This window comes from Moschus berezovskii, chromosome 4, assembly GCF_049115385.1.
Source record: "Moschus berezovskii isolate FMDL1 chromosome 4, NW_MosBer_1.0, whole genome shotgun sequence".
Classification (NCBI taxonomy): Eukaryota; Metazoa; Chordata; class Mammalia; order Artiodactyla; family Moschidae; genus Moschus; species Moschus berezovskii.
In genome coordinates this window covers 78,765,704-78,781,518 of record NC_142463.1, presented here as the reverse complement: position 1 = coordinate 78,781,518, position 15,815 = coordinate 78,765,704, and the positions used below count along the sequence as shown (strand labels likewise).

The following is a 15,815-nucleotide window of genomic DNA, read 5'->3' as shown; positions in this document are numbered from 1 at the left end:
ACTAGGTAACTCTGTCCATGGGATTATCCTGGAAGAATACAGGAGTGGGTTGTCATTTCCACCTCCAGGCGATCTTTCCCCCAACCCAAGGATCCAACCTACAACTCTTAAGTCTCATGCATTGACAGGTGGATTCTTTACCACTGAGCCTCATGGGAAGCCCCAAAATAAATTTTGCATAATAAAAGAATTCTTTTGCATTATGTCACTTGCACTTTCAAAGGTTTCATTTTAATGCAGTCTGATTCTATTATACCTTTTGTAGTTAATTGCAATAGTCTGCTAATTATTGTCATTCCCTAGATAAGGTTGCCAGATAAACTAAGCTAAATTAAGCTAAGCTAAGTGCAAGTCGCTCAGTCATGTCCGACTGTTTGTGACCCCATGGACTATACAGTCCATGGAATTCTCCAGGCTAGAATAGTGGCCTTATCCAGGCGATCTTCCCAACCCAGTGATGGTTGGGCAATCTTCCCAGCCCAGGGATGAAACCCAGATCTCCTGCACTGCGCAGGTGGATTCTTTACCAGCTGAGCCACAAGAGAAGCCCAAGAATACTGGGGTGGGTAGCCTATCTCTTCACCAGCGGATCTTCCCAACCCAGGAATCAAACCGGGGTCTCCTGCATTGCAGGCGGATTCTTTGCCAACTGAGCAATTAGGGAAGCCCTGTCAGATAAAATAGAAGACAAATTTGAATTTTAGGGAAACAATGAATCATTTTTTTAATATAAGTGTGTCATCAATATTGCATAGGATAATGCTTATATTAATGAATGATTGGTTGTTTATCTGAAATTTGAATTTAACATCCTATGCTTTATTTTGCTAAATTTGGCAACCCTTACCTAAGTACAAACAGGTTCTCTGTCTTAGCATTATACAGGTTTTATTTCAAATGGTTTTACAGTTAAAGACAAAAATTTAATTTTCTCAGTGAAACAGCGATTAGTTGGTAATGGTAAAATTGTTTCTTTGTGTAGAACAGAAGGGTTAATTCTCAGAAACAGAGTCCAAAGACTAATGCCGGTCTTGCAAATCCTGTTTTGCTGCTTAGTTTGGGAAACTCTCTTCGTATGGGTAAGCTGGCTCCACCCAGCTGCTGAGAAAGAGATTCGAGTTGTTAACAAAACCGGAAGTTGGATAGGCTGCCTTTGCTTCTCAAGGTAAGTGTCTCCTGTTTACTTTCTGCGAGAGCTTTTTGCAAGGCGCTTAAGAATTAATTCCAGCTCAGTGACTGTACTGAGAGAGCAGTCGCTTGTGCTGACCTGGGCTGTCGGAGACGCAGGATGGATGTCCTATTATCGAACTGTGTTCTGGAGCTTGTGTTGAGCTAATGAGTTAGGTTAATAATACGTCCCATGACTTTGACTACAGAGCTTTAATTCCATGAAAAGGGTGATTGTAAGTAGAGACAATTTTGGGATCATGAAAAGCACTGACTTTATTCGTGCATCAGTGTTTTGCCCTTAATTTTTAGCAATGGAAACTCCTTTTTACTTAACCTAATGGCATACTTTATTTGATTTTTAAAGTGTCTTTTAATTTAGGAATCTTAGCACCACCACCCCCAGCTCTGGTGTGCCTTTAGAATTTCAGGGAGGTTCTGGGGTGACCAGGTGTTACCTTTGCCTTTAATTTTTTTTTTAATATCTTGTCCTGCTGTCCTAGGGGTAAAGCGGGAGCTTTCAGTTTGTAAATATATTATCAGAAATAATTTTTTATAAAGCTAAACTTTTAGTTCAGATATTTTCTTCTTTCTCTGAATTAGAGAAAAGGTGGAAGAAAGCTTTGAATGTTTACTTGGATAGTGCAGAGGTGGGAGGCTAAAACTTGGTCTGTTGATTTACTGAAAACCATGAGCTAGACTTTTTGAAGGACTTTTTTTTTTTTTTTTTAAGGGGAAGCGTTCTACTAAGTCTTTTAATAAGCCAATATTTGATTCTTTTTGCTGACTGTACCTTCTGTTTCACACCTGTCCACTTGGGTAATGTCAGATTCTCTGGAAATCACACTATTGCATTGCGTTGAGTGCTGTTTTCAAGGCTGTCTGCTTAGTCATTGTGAAAGGAAATCAAGGAGTAGGATGCCTTTGCTTCCTTAAGACAAGTCAGTCAGTTGTGGCAGAAAAATGCATTAACATTTTTTATTAGCAAAAAACTACAGCTTATGGAACCTCCCAGAAGAGACCAGTTATTAAAGGTTGGTGGAATTAGGCAATATTCCAAGGAAGAAAGGATTTTATGGAAGATCTGGTTTGTGGTAGACACTGTGCTAAATGTTTCACAGATGTTATTTTATTTAATCTTCACCAAGGCCCATGATATTGGTATCATAGTCTAACAAAATAAGAAATTTTGCCTAGTGAGGTTAAATAATTTGCCCAAGGTCAGTCACTAAGGTGGTGCCTGCTGGATTCAAACCTAGGTCTATGTGATTTCAGAGTCCTTACTACACACTGTCTCATAGGACAGAGTGGTTGATAGCATTTTAAATGACCTTAAAAGAGTCGTAGAGGTTTAATGAAAACAAAAAGAAACAAACAGTAAAAGTAATATAGAATATTTGAAAATTGAAAAAAAATTCTAAACATCTTACAGTTTATTTAATGTTTCTTTACAGTCTTCACATATGCATGTTTGTAGTCTGTTTTAAAATTTCAAAGCACTGCATGCTTTAAAAAATATACACAATTTAAAAAAGATTGAAAAGAAGTCCACTCCCCTTCCCATATTGAAAACAGTTTCCTAGGGGGTAACCGCTCTTGAGAATGGTTAAAGGATGGTGTTTTTTCGTTTCTCTTTTCTTTTGTATGTAACTTAAGTATCCTTTTGCAGTGTGTTATTTTCATTCCTCACTATGGTGTGAGCATGTCTCCACCTAAGTGTGTGCAGATTCGTGTCTTAGGATTTCGTGAAAAGAGTTTATATTTGCAAAGCATTTAAAAGAAATGCTAGAAATTACCTCCTAGAAAGCAGTCAGTAATTATTAGCTGTTATTCCTGTCATTATTTACTCTATTTCATTCTTTTAAATGGATACACAGTATTTTATTTTATATTTTGTTAAAGTATAGTTGATTTACAATGATGTGTTAGTTTAAGTGTACAGGAAAGTGATTCAGTTATATTTATACACACATATATATATGTTTATATGTACCTATTCTTTTCCCTTATAGGTTATTACAAAATATTGAGTATAGTTCTCTATGCCATATAGATATATCCTTGTTGACTGCTTAAGTTATACATAATGGTGGATACACATTATTTTAGAGTTTGGGGATAGCATAGAATAAGGGGCATCCCAGGTGACTCAGTGGTAAAGAATCCACCTGCCAATGCAGGAGACACAGAAGACACAGTTTCAATCCCTGGGTTGGGAAGATTCCCTGGAGAAGGAAATGGCAACCCACTCCAGTATTTTTGCCTGGGAAATCCTGTAGATAGAGGATGGGCCACAGTCCATGGGGTGGCAAATAGTTGGACATGACTGAGAGACTGAGCATGAGCATGCATAGCATAGAATATTCTTGTAAACACCTAAATTGTCTTAAATTTTTATTATTATAAATAATCCTTGCATAACTCTGTGGACTTTTCTTTTTCTTTTTTAAAAATTAAAGTCTAGTTGGCCTACAATATTATATTAGTTTCAGGTATACAGCAGAGTAATTCGAATTTATATAAAATATACTCCATACAAAGTTTTTAAAAAAATATTGACTGTATTTCCTGTGCTGTTTGTTGTGTGGGTTTTTTTTTGTAGGATAAATTCTTAGAAGTGAAATTCCTCAGTCAAAGGTTAAACATATTTTAGTTCAGTAGGAGATTGTTACATTTCCTCTAAAAATATTGCAGTGATTTACACTCTTCACTGTATGAGAGCACTTACTTCTCCACATCCTTGCTGATATTGGGTATTACCAGTCTTTTGCATTTTACATGAAATGATAGGCAACTTACCTTTTTTTTTTTAAACAATGTTCAGATATTTTTGTATCTATTTTTTTTTTTCCATTTAACATATTTCTGTTTTTATATGGGTAGGAATTTGGTGTGTAGCATAATGGAGGTCCCAGTTAGAAGACAGAACATGGGTAGAAAAAAAGTGAAGTACTTGTTCCAGAAACAAGTACAAATGGTACATTGTTGCTGGAGCATGGATTGGATTGAATACACAGTAAATGCGTAATGCTTTTGTCCTTGAGTAAGTCCTGAGAAGCTCTAGAAGGTTTTTGGAGAGAGGAGTGATGTAATGAGAATTGTGCTTTAGGGAAATGATCTTGTGGTGTTTTGTAGGACAGATTAGAATGGAGATGCAAAAACAAGGAGGTAATGGAAAGGATTTCACTAATCTGGGTGACAGGTAATGAAAGCTTTATGCTTGAAGGTGTTGTTGGAATGGAAAGCAGCAGACAGATATAATAGAATGAAAAGTAGAAGAGAGAAGCTGAAGGGATAAGTAGGCAAATGGAAGAGTAGAGGTGGAATCCGCTGAGCTTGTTTGGAAATTGGGGTCCCAAAGAGTGTTTGGAGTCAAATCTTGAGAATTTGGGGTTTCAAATCTGTTGACTAGAAATGTTGATAGGCCACCATAAAAATAGGAAAGTCATATGCAAGAGCTAGTTTGGAGGAAAAAAATAATGAATTTCATTTCAGAAAAAAATGAGCTTATTGTCATCCAAACAGAAGTCTATAGATACTTGGAAATCTGCGTTGAAGCATTATTGAGTTGTGGGATGGGGGCAATTGAAAGATTTGGGAAATATTATTCAGGGGTGATAACTGAGGCTATGGAAGGGATAGCCTGTAGAGAAATGCAGGGGTCAAGGAAAAAAGTCTTGGGGGTGGATATCTTCCCAAGTGGCTTAGTGGTAAAGAATCTGCGTGCCAATGCAGGAGCTACAGAGGACGTGTGTTCAATCCCTAGGTCAGGAAGATCCCCTGGAGAAGGAAATGGCAACCCAGTCCAGTATTTTTGCCTGAAAAATTTTATGGAAAGAGGAGCCTGGTAGGCTACAGTCCATGGGGTCGCAAAGAGTCGGACATGACTGAGCAGTCACACACTGTGTGTCCAATGACAATGACATCTTCATGTAAGAGAAAAAGCTTTCTGATGATGCTGTGATTAGGGGAATCAGAATTAGATTGGAGAGCTTCTGGTTCTTCTTCTTCAATGGTTTTCCTTTACCTTTTCTTTTACTTAAACTCTAAATTCTTTTTGACCATTTTAGGTTGTCACACCTGACAGATCTCAGATTGACTGTCAAGCCGCTCCAGTACTCTTGCCTAGAAAATCGCATGGACAGGGAAGCCTGGTGGGCTGCAGTCCATGGGGTCACTACTAGTCGGACACGACTGAGCGACTTCACTTTCACTTTTCGCTTTCACACATTGGAGAAGGAAATGGCAACCCACTCCAGTGTTCTTGCCTGGAGAATCCCAGGGACGGGGGAGCCTGGTTGGCTGCCGTCTATGGGGTCACACAGAGTTGGACACGACTGAAGTGACTTAGCAGTTAGCAGCAGTGCCATTTTTAAAATGCTCTTTGTTTTTTAGAACCTTTACCGAAAATGTCATAACTCCAATTGTTAATTTTAAAAATTCATTTTTCTCTGTACTTCCTGCTGTGAAAATGGAGTCTGAAACATTTTTATCTGGGGAAGTGAATACTTAACCTGGTTTTCAATTTCTCTAAAATTTGAGATTCAGCTATCAAAGTCAGTTTAACTCTTGATATGGAAGCTTTCTATGAAGGTGAAGTTAAATTACTGGCAAGAAGGGGAACACATTTTCTGAAATATTTCAAAAGGCTTGAACAAATTAAATGCAGGTGAAAGAAACACATGGAAATCTCAATTGTTTAACCACAATGGTGTTCATCCGAAGAACTTAGCGCATAACGACGATATGGAAAGTGACTAGTGATAATAAATGATGGCAATTACCATTGATTGACAGTGTTTTTAAGCATTATACCAGTTGTTTTTATATCCATTGTTTCAGGGGCTTTCGTTTTATGAGAGAAATCTCTACTTTGCTTCTCAGACTCATATAGTAGAGCCAACATTCTGAATAAAGTAGGCTAATTTTGATTTCTCATTTGTCATACTATGCCCCCACTCACATTGTTTGTTGTGAAATTTGGATTCTCACTGCACCTTCCAGATCCTCTCTCTCCAAGGAGGGAGCAAAGATTTGAAGTGAAGAGAATGCAAATGTTGGAGTTAGATTTGGGTTCTAATCCTAAAAGTATGCAGGATTTTGTGTACATTTCCTGGTCTCAGTTTCTTTATCTCTATAATGATGCTTGTTGTAAGGATTATGTTAGATGTAGTCTCTACTAGTTTATCACCAAATGTATGTTCCTTTTTCTTCCTTTTCTTACTATGTTCCCCTTCTTCCCCCCACTATAGTAAAGCTAATCATTTCCTTTCTTATTGCTATAGAAATTTCATTGCTTTCTGTATATCTCTTGTGCTTAGTCTTATCTGATTTTGTCAGTCTCCTTATCCTTCTCTGGTTCTACCTACTTTTCTAAAACTCTTCATGCCTAGCTCTGCCACTGAAAGGTGAACACCTATGGGTATCTTTAACCCCAGTCCCTCTAGCTTTTGGTCATAGGCTTTTGCCCTAGCTCCTAGATGAAATCCTGAAATTACATGTACTGTGTCCCAAAATTACTTTATCATTCAGCTTGGAATTTCAATTTCATTTTTTAATGGAAGCATTATTAAGAAATGGTGATTCTGTTTCTAGGCCAAAACATAAACAAAAGTATGTTTAACTTATAAGCATTTTGAAAAATTTTATACTTATAACAAAGCGAAAGAAAATGATGCCATTGTAATTTTAGTTAATAAAATAAAAGCAATATTGAATAAAAAGTAGTTATTAATTTTAAACATTATGGAATGTGCTTGATAGAAATTCTGAAAGTAGCATTCAAGTGCTTTAGGGGTTGCAATGTTTTTATATTACCGTTACGATGAAACAAATATTCATGTTTTATGCCAGACAAGTGAAAGTGAAAATGTTAGTCACTCAGTCATGTCTAACTCTTTGTGACCCCATGGACTCTAGCCTGCCAGGCTCCTCTGTCCATGGAATTCTCCAGGCAAGAATACTGGAGTGGGTTGCCAGACAAGGAACATTTAAACATAAACTTTTTCTCTGCCGCTTTTGGCCATCTGTCTCCCCTCTAGTGTGCACTATGCATTTGTATTATGGGTTAACCAGACAAATACCTCCTCAACAATAAAGATAGATTTTTCTTCCGGCACCAGTCATATAGTCATGGATTCCTTTCTCAATCCAGTAAGGGGTTGATTACTCAAGGTTGATTACCTTGTACACGCAGACATCTTTGGTGAACTCAGATGGTGAAGAATTCACCTGCAATGCAGGAGACCCAGGTTCAACCCCTTAGTTGGGAAGATCTCCTGGAGAAGGGAATGGCTACCCCACTCCAGTATTCTTGCCTGGAGAATTCCATGGACAGAGGAGCCTGGTGGACTATGGTCCATGGGGTGAAAAAAGACACAACTGAGTGACTAACACTTTCACTTTTGTGTATGAAGCCAGTATATTGTTTCTCCTAAAGACAGCGATTGATGTAAAACAAACTGGTCAGATGACCTGAAGAAATACTGGGTTACACCTGATGAAAGTCTTTAGCTTAAATACTTCAATTCAGTTCAGTTTAGTTGCTCAGTCATGTCTGTCTCTTTGTGACTCCATGAATTGCAGCATACCAGGCCTCCCTGTCCATCACCAAGTCCCGGAGTACACCCAAACCCATGTCCATCAAGTCGGTGATGCCATCCAGCCATCTCATCCTCTGTCGTCCCCTTCTCCTCCTGCCCCCAATCCCTCCCAGCATCAGGGTCTTTTCCAGTGAGTCAACTCTTTGCATGAGGTGGCCAAAGTATTGGAGTTTCAGCTTCAGCATCAGTCCCTCCAGTGAACACCTAGGACTGATCTCCTTTAGAATGGACTGGTTGGATCTCCTTGCAGTCCAAGGGACTCTCAAGAGTCTTCTCCAACACCACAGTTCAAAAGCATCAATTCTTTGGTGATCAGCTTTCTCTACAGTCCAACTCTCACATCCATACATGACACTGGAAAAACCATAGCCTTGACTAGATGGACCTTTGTTGGCAAAGTAGTGTCTCTGCTTTTTAATATACTATCTAGGTTGGTCATAACTTTCCTTCCAAGGAGTAAGCGTCTTTTAATTTCATGGCTGCAATCACCATCTGCAGTGATTTTGGAGCTCCCCAAAATAAAGTCTGACACTGTTTCCACCGTTTCCCCATCTATTTCCCATGAAGTGATGGGACCAGATGCTTAAATACTTACTGATGTCCTTATTAATGTTACTAGCTATATTATTTGTATTCTGCCTATTTTACATGATTATTGTTTCTTGCACTACCAAATGTGTCACTGACCTCAGGTAAATTTAGTGATGATTAGGAAACCTGAAATGATTGACCAACTACGTAGTACTGTAAGCTCAACGATTGTAAAGTGTAACTCTAGTAGTGGGAAGAAACAACAAAAAGGAACCATTTCCTGTACCATAAGACAGGTGGTCTGGAGACTTTTGGCTATTGTTAACTGGGCTTAGTTCAGTAATAGCACATTGAGAGCCTATCAGTGAAATCTTTGCTGATCTGGGAATGAGTCTTCCTACTACCGGGGGGCAAATTTGTCACAAAATGCTTACTAAATCTTGGTTGAAGTTAAGACCAAAAGGGAAGGGATTGTAAAGAATGTTGCCCAACTTCAGAATCAAGTCATCAGCTGCTTCAGTCGCTGACCTGTGGTATACCCAGAAAGAAGTTCACAGTGAAGACAGCATGAGGCACTCTGTGGTCTGGGAAAAATGGCAGGACAGGCCTGCAGATAGACATTTTTAGGGGAAATTTTATGAACCCAGTTTCTTGCATCTTCCTGTACTTAGAGGAGCACTAAAACCATTCACTAAGATGTCTCCTCCTTGAGAAAAACAGTAAATTTTACCAAGATGTGTACTTGATTGCACAGACCCTCCTCTCTAAAAATCATGTAATACTGATCTCTCCCTTTACCTCTTTGAAACAGTTTTCAGATCTCTGCTGCTGCTACTGCTGCTGCTAAGTCACTTCAGTCGTGTCCGACTCTATGTGACCCCATAGACGGAAGCCCACCAGGCTCCCCTGTCCCTGGGATTCTCCAGGCAAGAACACTGGAGTGGGTTGCCATTTCCTTCTCCAATGTGTGAAAGTGAAAAGTGAAAGTGAAGTCGCTCAGTCGTGTCCGACTCCTAGCGACCCCACGGACTGCAGCCCACCAGGCTCCTCCATCCATGGGATTTTCTAGGCAACAGTACTGGAGTGGCTTGCCATTGCCTTCTCCGAAGGAAAGCTAATTTACTAGCCATATTTATAGTTTTTGTTCAGGTTTATAAATGATATAATACAGAATCAGACTTTTTTCCATTGGATAAGTCCATCTCTATCTCCAAAATCCTCCTTGTGGCTTGGCTTATTTGTCTCTTCTATAGTTCTGAGAACTCTCCTTTTTTTTTTTTTAAACTGAAATCCCTGATCCTCTTAAATTAGAACTTTCAAGACTGAACTTTAATGGTCTGGTCTGTATGTGCCGTGAAATAATGTTTTCAAATTGCAGGTTAGAGTCATTGGTAGATTATGAAATAACAATTCAGTTGGATGTAACCAGGGCTTCCCTGGTGACTCAGTGGTAAAGAACCTGCCTGCCAATGAGGAAACATGGATTCAATCCCTGGGTCAGGAAGATCCCCTGGAGAAAGAAATGGCAACCCACTCCAGTATTCTTGCCTGGGAAATCTCATGGACAGAGGAGCATGGAGGGCTATAGTACATGGGGTTGCAAAAGACTCGGACATGACTTAGTGACTAAACAACAACAAGAAGAATGTAACAGGATAGAAAATATATGAGTTTATCATGTGTGGTAAAAGTAAATGATGGCTCTTGAAATGTTTGTAAGGTCATAAAGATATTTCTTAACTCTGGGTGTGATAAAAAAAAAATTAAAAATACCCACAAGATATAGCAAAAAATATCTTTTGCCAAATTTTTATATTTTTTATAGTAAACTCTTCTGGTTAAGTTTTTACTTGTTTGTGACTTTTCATAATTGAGAAAACCTTTTTACTTCATACCTGTGCTTTAATTAAGACTCTCAGTGCCCACACTCATTTCCTGTTTGATGTGGAGTAGGTGTTACTGGCGACTTCCCACAATTTTTTGTGTCTGTGTTAACTTTTGAACTCCTTTGATGCTTTCATTTAAAATCAGTGACTGGTAATAAAAGCTAGAGCTTTAATGAACTATAACTAGGCTTGATTAGTTATTTGCTAGCTTACTCATCTCACATGGTTTTCAAAGATGTGCTTTCCTCCGTACTTCTTTTTTCTCACATGTTCTTGGAGTAACACAATTAAAAGATGTTTAATGACTGCTTTATTTAAAAGTATCCTTAATGAACACATAATACTTTTTCTTACATGTATTTTCAATTGAATTCTTCTCATTTTATCTGAATTTTACTTTGTTGTAATAAATATGTTGTCCTGATTAATCTCTGTAGTTCACAGTCACCAAAATAATAATTACGTATTCATCCAGGTACAAGAGCTTAGTATTTAAATAACAAAGTTTATTTTCATGTGAGACATACATAGAGTGTGGTAAGTGTTAGTTGCTCAGTCATGTCCAACTCTTTGCAACCCCATGAACTGTAGCCTGCTGGGCTCCTCTGTTCATGGAATTCTCCAGGCAGAAATGGTAGAGTGGGTTGCCAGTCCCTTCTCCAGGGGATCTTCCTGGCCCAGGGATCAGACCCAGGTTTCCTGCACTCCAGACAGATTCTTTACTGCTGAGCCACCTGGGAAGTCCAGAGCATGTAAAGGCAGTCATTTTACCTTTTTACTAAGTACCTGTCTTCCAGGCAAGAAAGAAAACTGTATAAATCTCATCAGGTTTGGTAATTTTTCAGTTAGAAAATCAGGGTAATCTCTCTTTTAACCTTTTAAACCAAGAGGTCTGTCGTCCTGGGATGACAAAATCCAAGCTCTGGTATCTTTTCTTTTGTTCTCTATATCATAGTCATGGTAGAATGTGAATATTAAAAGCCTGTAAAAATCATACAAAATTGGTGGGAGTTTTTCCAGTGCTTGAAGGGTGGTCTTGTAATATAATAGCTCATTATCCACCTTCCACAGTTTTAGCTTAAATGTTTTCACATATAAGTCTTTATACCTTTTCTTAACTATGCAGTCTTGTTAGCATAGGTTGGTTAATGAATTAACATATTATTTTTAAAAAGTGGTTCCTTAAATCATTAATTGAAAAATTGTCATTACCGATCAGAATGAAAATAGACTTTACCTTAAATGGTCAGTATCTGACCAAGGACAAAGAAATTGCTGCTTTCTATTTCTCTGTCTGACCTTGTAATATTTTCCTAATGAATGACAGTAGTGAATGGTGTCTTTGTCACTTCCCTTTCTCATCTCATACAGCGTGCTCTGATAATTCCTAATGTGCTTTTCCACTTTGCTTTCCTCTGTCCATGGAAATTTCCAGGCAAGAATACTGGAGTGGGTTGCCATTTCCTCTTCCAGGAGATCTTCACCAAGAGATCAAACCTGAGTCTCTTGGGTCTCCTGCACTGACAGGTGGATTCATAGCAGAGACTAAAAATCTTGTTTCCACTTTCACCTGACACAAAATCAGTGACAAATAAATATTAGTTAAATCAAACTAAGTATTCACTATAGTGAATATATTCACTATATTCACAAACAAACTTTTCGCTGTACTATACTTTAGGTGAGGCACATTTCTGCATTTAATTTTCATAATAACTTGGCCAAGATCACATGGTTAAAATAATGACCTTGATCCTCTCCAGTAAATTTTGTACGGCCTTAAAAAGCTGGTCTGCCCTAACAAAAGGATCTGGAAGCCATGTTTGAACAGAAAATTTTTCTATTGCTCCAGCAGTTATTTTCTTAAATATTGTTTCCTATAGTAATTAACTATTTTCAGAGTTACTACAGAGGATGACTGTAGCCATGAAATTAACAGACTCTTGCTCCTTGGAAGGAAAGCTATGATCAACCTAGAGAGCATATTAAAAAGCAGAGACATTACTTTGCCAACAAAGGTCCATCTAGTCAAAGTTATGGTTTTCCCAGTAGTCATGTATGGATGTGAGAGTTGGACCATAAAGAAATCTGAGCGCCAAAGAATTGATGCTTTTGAACTGTGGTGTTGGAGAAGACTCTTGAGGGTCCCTTGGACTGCAAGGAGATCAAACCAGTCAATTCTAAAGGAAATCAATCCTGAATATTCATTGGAAGGCCTGACGCTAAAGCTGAAACTCCAATACTTTGGCTACCTGATAGGAAAAACTGACTCATTAGAAAAGACCCTGATGCTGGGAAAGATTGAAGACAGGAGGAGAAGGGGATGACAGAAGATGAGATGTCTGGATGGCATCACTGACTTGATGGACATGAGTTTGAACAAGCTCTGGGAGTTGGTGATAGACAGAAAAGCCTGGTGTGCTGCAGTCCATGGGGTCACAAAGAGTTGAACATGACTGAGCGACTGAACTGAACTGATTTTCAAGTTATGCTTTTCCTCTGAGCCTACAGAGAAATCTTTGCTGCTGTTGTTTAGGTGCTAAGTCGTGTCTGACTCTTTGCAACCCCGTGGACTACAGCACGTCAGGCTTCTCTGTCCTTCATCATCTCCTGGAGTTTGCTCAAATTCATATCCATTGAGTCAGTGATGCTACCTAACCATCTCATACTCTGCTGTCCCCTTCTCCTTTTGGCTTCAATCTTTCCCAGCATCAGGGTCTTTTCCAGTGAGTCAGCTTGTCACATCAGGTGGCCAAAGTATTGGAGTTTCAGCATCAGTCCTTCCAATGAATATTCAGGGATGATTTCCTTTAAGATTGACTGGTTTGATCTCCTTGCTGTCCAAGGAACTCTCAAGCGTCTTCTCCAGTGCCACAATTCGAAAGCATAAATTCTTCAGCACTCAGCCTTCTTTATGGTCCAGCTCTCACATCTGTGCATGCCTATGGGAAAAACCATAGCTTTGACTATTTGGACCTTTGTGGGCAAAGTGATGTCTCTGCTTTTTAATATGCTGTCTAGTTATATGCTTCTCTTATGATATAGAATTTTTCAGAAGCTTTTGATTGGTTCATTTGTTCCTTTAGCTTATCTTCAAATGAGAATAATTCTATCTAGCTTCAATGTTTGATAAAAGATAGGGGTATAGAATTGGTTGCCAAGTTACCTAGTTGGTTGCCACTAGTGTAACATGTAGGGCCAGTTAAAGAGTGTAGCTCCAACACAATTTCTTGTGTCTAGTAGGAATTTCTGTAGTTTAGCTCTGGTCCAATGTGTGGTTGTAATCTACATGATTACAAAAGGATAATTTTTTCTAGTGATTGTAATGGTGTTTTTATTTTATGACCAAAGTTACAGTATAGAAAGCTCCCATTTCTATGGAGAATGCACTGCCTCTTGCGTTCTTTTCATCTGTAGCCTATCTACTCTGTGAACTTTGCTGCCCTATAACATGTTCCTACACATCTACCTCTGTTGTGCTGTGCTGTGCTTAGTCGCTCAGTCATGTCTGACTCATTGGGATCCCATGGACTGCAGTCTGCCAGGCTCCTTTGTCCATGGGGATTCTGCAGGTAAGAATACTGGAGTGGGTTGCCATGCCCTCCTCCAGGGGATTTTCCTAATCCAGGGATCAAAGCCAGGTCTCCCACATTACAGGCGGATTCTTTTACTGACTGAGCCATCCAGGGAAGCCTAAGAATACTGGAGTGGGTAGCCTATCTCTTCTCCAGAGGATCTTCCTGACTCAGGAATCGAACAGGGTCTCCTGCATTGCAGGTGGATCCTTTACCAGCTGGGCTACCAGAGAAGCCCACCTTTCTACCTCTAGTCTTATTAAATACTGTGATTTGCAGGTTCTGAATGTATGCACAAAGTGAGTGGTTGATGTGGACTAGACAAGGGTGGGACTGGTTTTCTGTTAGGCAGGTGGTAAGAAGCAGATAAATTGGATGAGAGAAGAAAATTTTGTTGGCTAACAATTCAGAACTATCTGGACTATTGTTTAGTTGCTAAGTTGTTTACTGCTCTTTTGTGACCCCATGGACTGTAGCCTGCCAGGCTTCTCTATCCATGGAATTTCCCAGGCAAGAATACTGGAGTGGGTTGCCATTTCCTTCTCTGGGGGATCTTCCCAATCCAGGGATTGAACCTGAGTCTCCTGCATTGGCAGGTGGATTCTTTCCCACTGAGTCACCAGGGAAGCCCATTTGAGCTATAGGTAATAGAAATACTGTCTCTTGCAATTGGTTGTTATCCTCAGTTTTCAGTGCTACAAATAAAATTGTCATTATGAGTAGTTTAATGGGAAGTTAGGAGAATTCATATCAAAGATTTATTCAGATTATGATATTTAAATTCAGAAGAAACATTTCTTATTTGTTTAAATTTTCTAGTATGAAACGTAGCAAAACCTTTTGCTTTTATTGGATTATTTTATTATTTCCTGATCATGCTAATGAAAGCTAACATTTATTATCTTCCTTTTCAGACTTTTGGTTGTATCTATTATAGACTTTATTAAAATAGTTTTGAAAGGAGAGTTTTCGTTTCCTTATTTTTCAGGTAAGAAAGGAGGCTTAAGTGATTTGCCTAAAGTTTCACAGTTAGTAATTAGAAAAGCTGAGATTCAAATCCAGGTCAAGCTTCATACATCACATTCTTTATGTTACATACTTTTGAGAATGTGGTTAAATGATTATCGAAAGCAGATAGTTGTCTAGAACTTACTGTCCTGTGATATGATAGCTCTTATATTTTAATTACCTTTGAAAATAATGTACTTTTAACCTTCTTTTTAAGATGACAGTTCCTGGATTTACCATCAGTGCCTTCATCCTTCTGTTGCATGTTAGCTTTGTGGTTAATTATCCCAGTGGAAAAATAACGAAGTCATGCCATGGAATGATTCCTGAGCATGGTCATACCCCACAGTCTCATCCCACTCACCACATTTCAGTGAGTCAGATGACATTCAGGCCAGGAGATCGAATCAAAGGTATTGTGCTGGTATTAACTGTTTGCATTTTTCATTTTGCTTTTTTTTTTTTTACTGTGCATTGAATCTTTATTGCTGTTGGATTTATATAGTTTCATGTAATCTGTTCATTTGCTTTCATAAGACCATGATCTTACACTTCTCATTTTTGTGTTTAACTACTACTGATGACTATATTACATAAGCAGTATATTTACTATCCATTTAGACTAACCTTTTTTTTAAATTTTGACCACACTACGAAGCTTGCAGGGTCTTAGTTCCCCAACCAAGAACTGAACCCAGCCCTGAGGTGAAAGTGTTGAATGCTAACCGCTGGACCTCCGGGGAATTTCGCAGAATAGGTTTTAAAATATTTTTGTCATTATTTAATATATCTTCATTAACAGTACTATTTACTCAGTAGAAGAGGAAAATAAAGCTTATTTTATCTGGCTTAAGGTATTAAACCCTTATCCTACTTAATAATGTATAATTTCTTATGTTTCCCTAATTCTTCTGGCACAAAGTAGGCTGAAACTTAAGGATGTATTTATAACAGCATTTTACAAACTCTATTTTCTGCAACGTTAGGAATGCAAAATATTAATAGATATTTTCTAACAAAAAGAGTTTATGGAAAAAATAAATTTA

The 15,815-nt window shown here is 38.4% G+C and overlaps 1 protein-coding gene across 3 annotated transcripts in view; it reads left to right on the top strand.

Moving 5' to 3' along the window:
• The first annotated feature begins 1,056 nt into the window (after positions 1 to 1,056).
• Positions 1,057 to 15,815, top strand: part of FRRS1 (ferric chelate reductase 1) — a 57,711-nt gene continuing 42,952 nt past the window's right edge. The window contains exons 1-2 of one of the 3 annotated variants that reach the window (XM_055403027.2): positions 1,057 to 1,165; positions 14,987 to 15,182. In XM_055403027.2, the coding sequence (XP_055259002.2) occupies positions 14,987 to 15,182 (196 nt within the window). In that variant the 5' untranslated portion in view covers positions 1,057 to 1,165. Of the gene's footprint in view, positions 1,166 to 1,223; positions 1,404 to 14,673; positions 14,750 to 14,986; positions 15,183 to 15,815 lie in introns of those variants that run through there. The other 2 variants (XM_055403025.2, XM_055403028.2) reach the window with 2 other exon arrangements.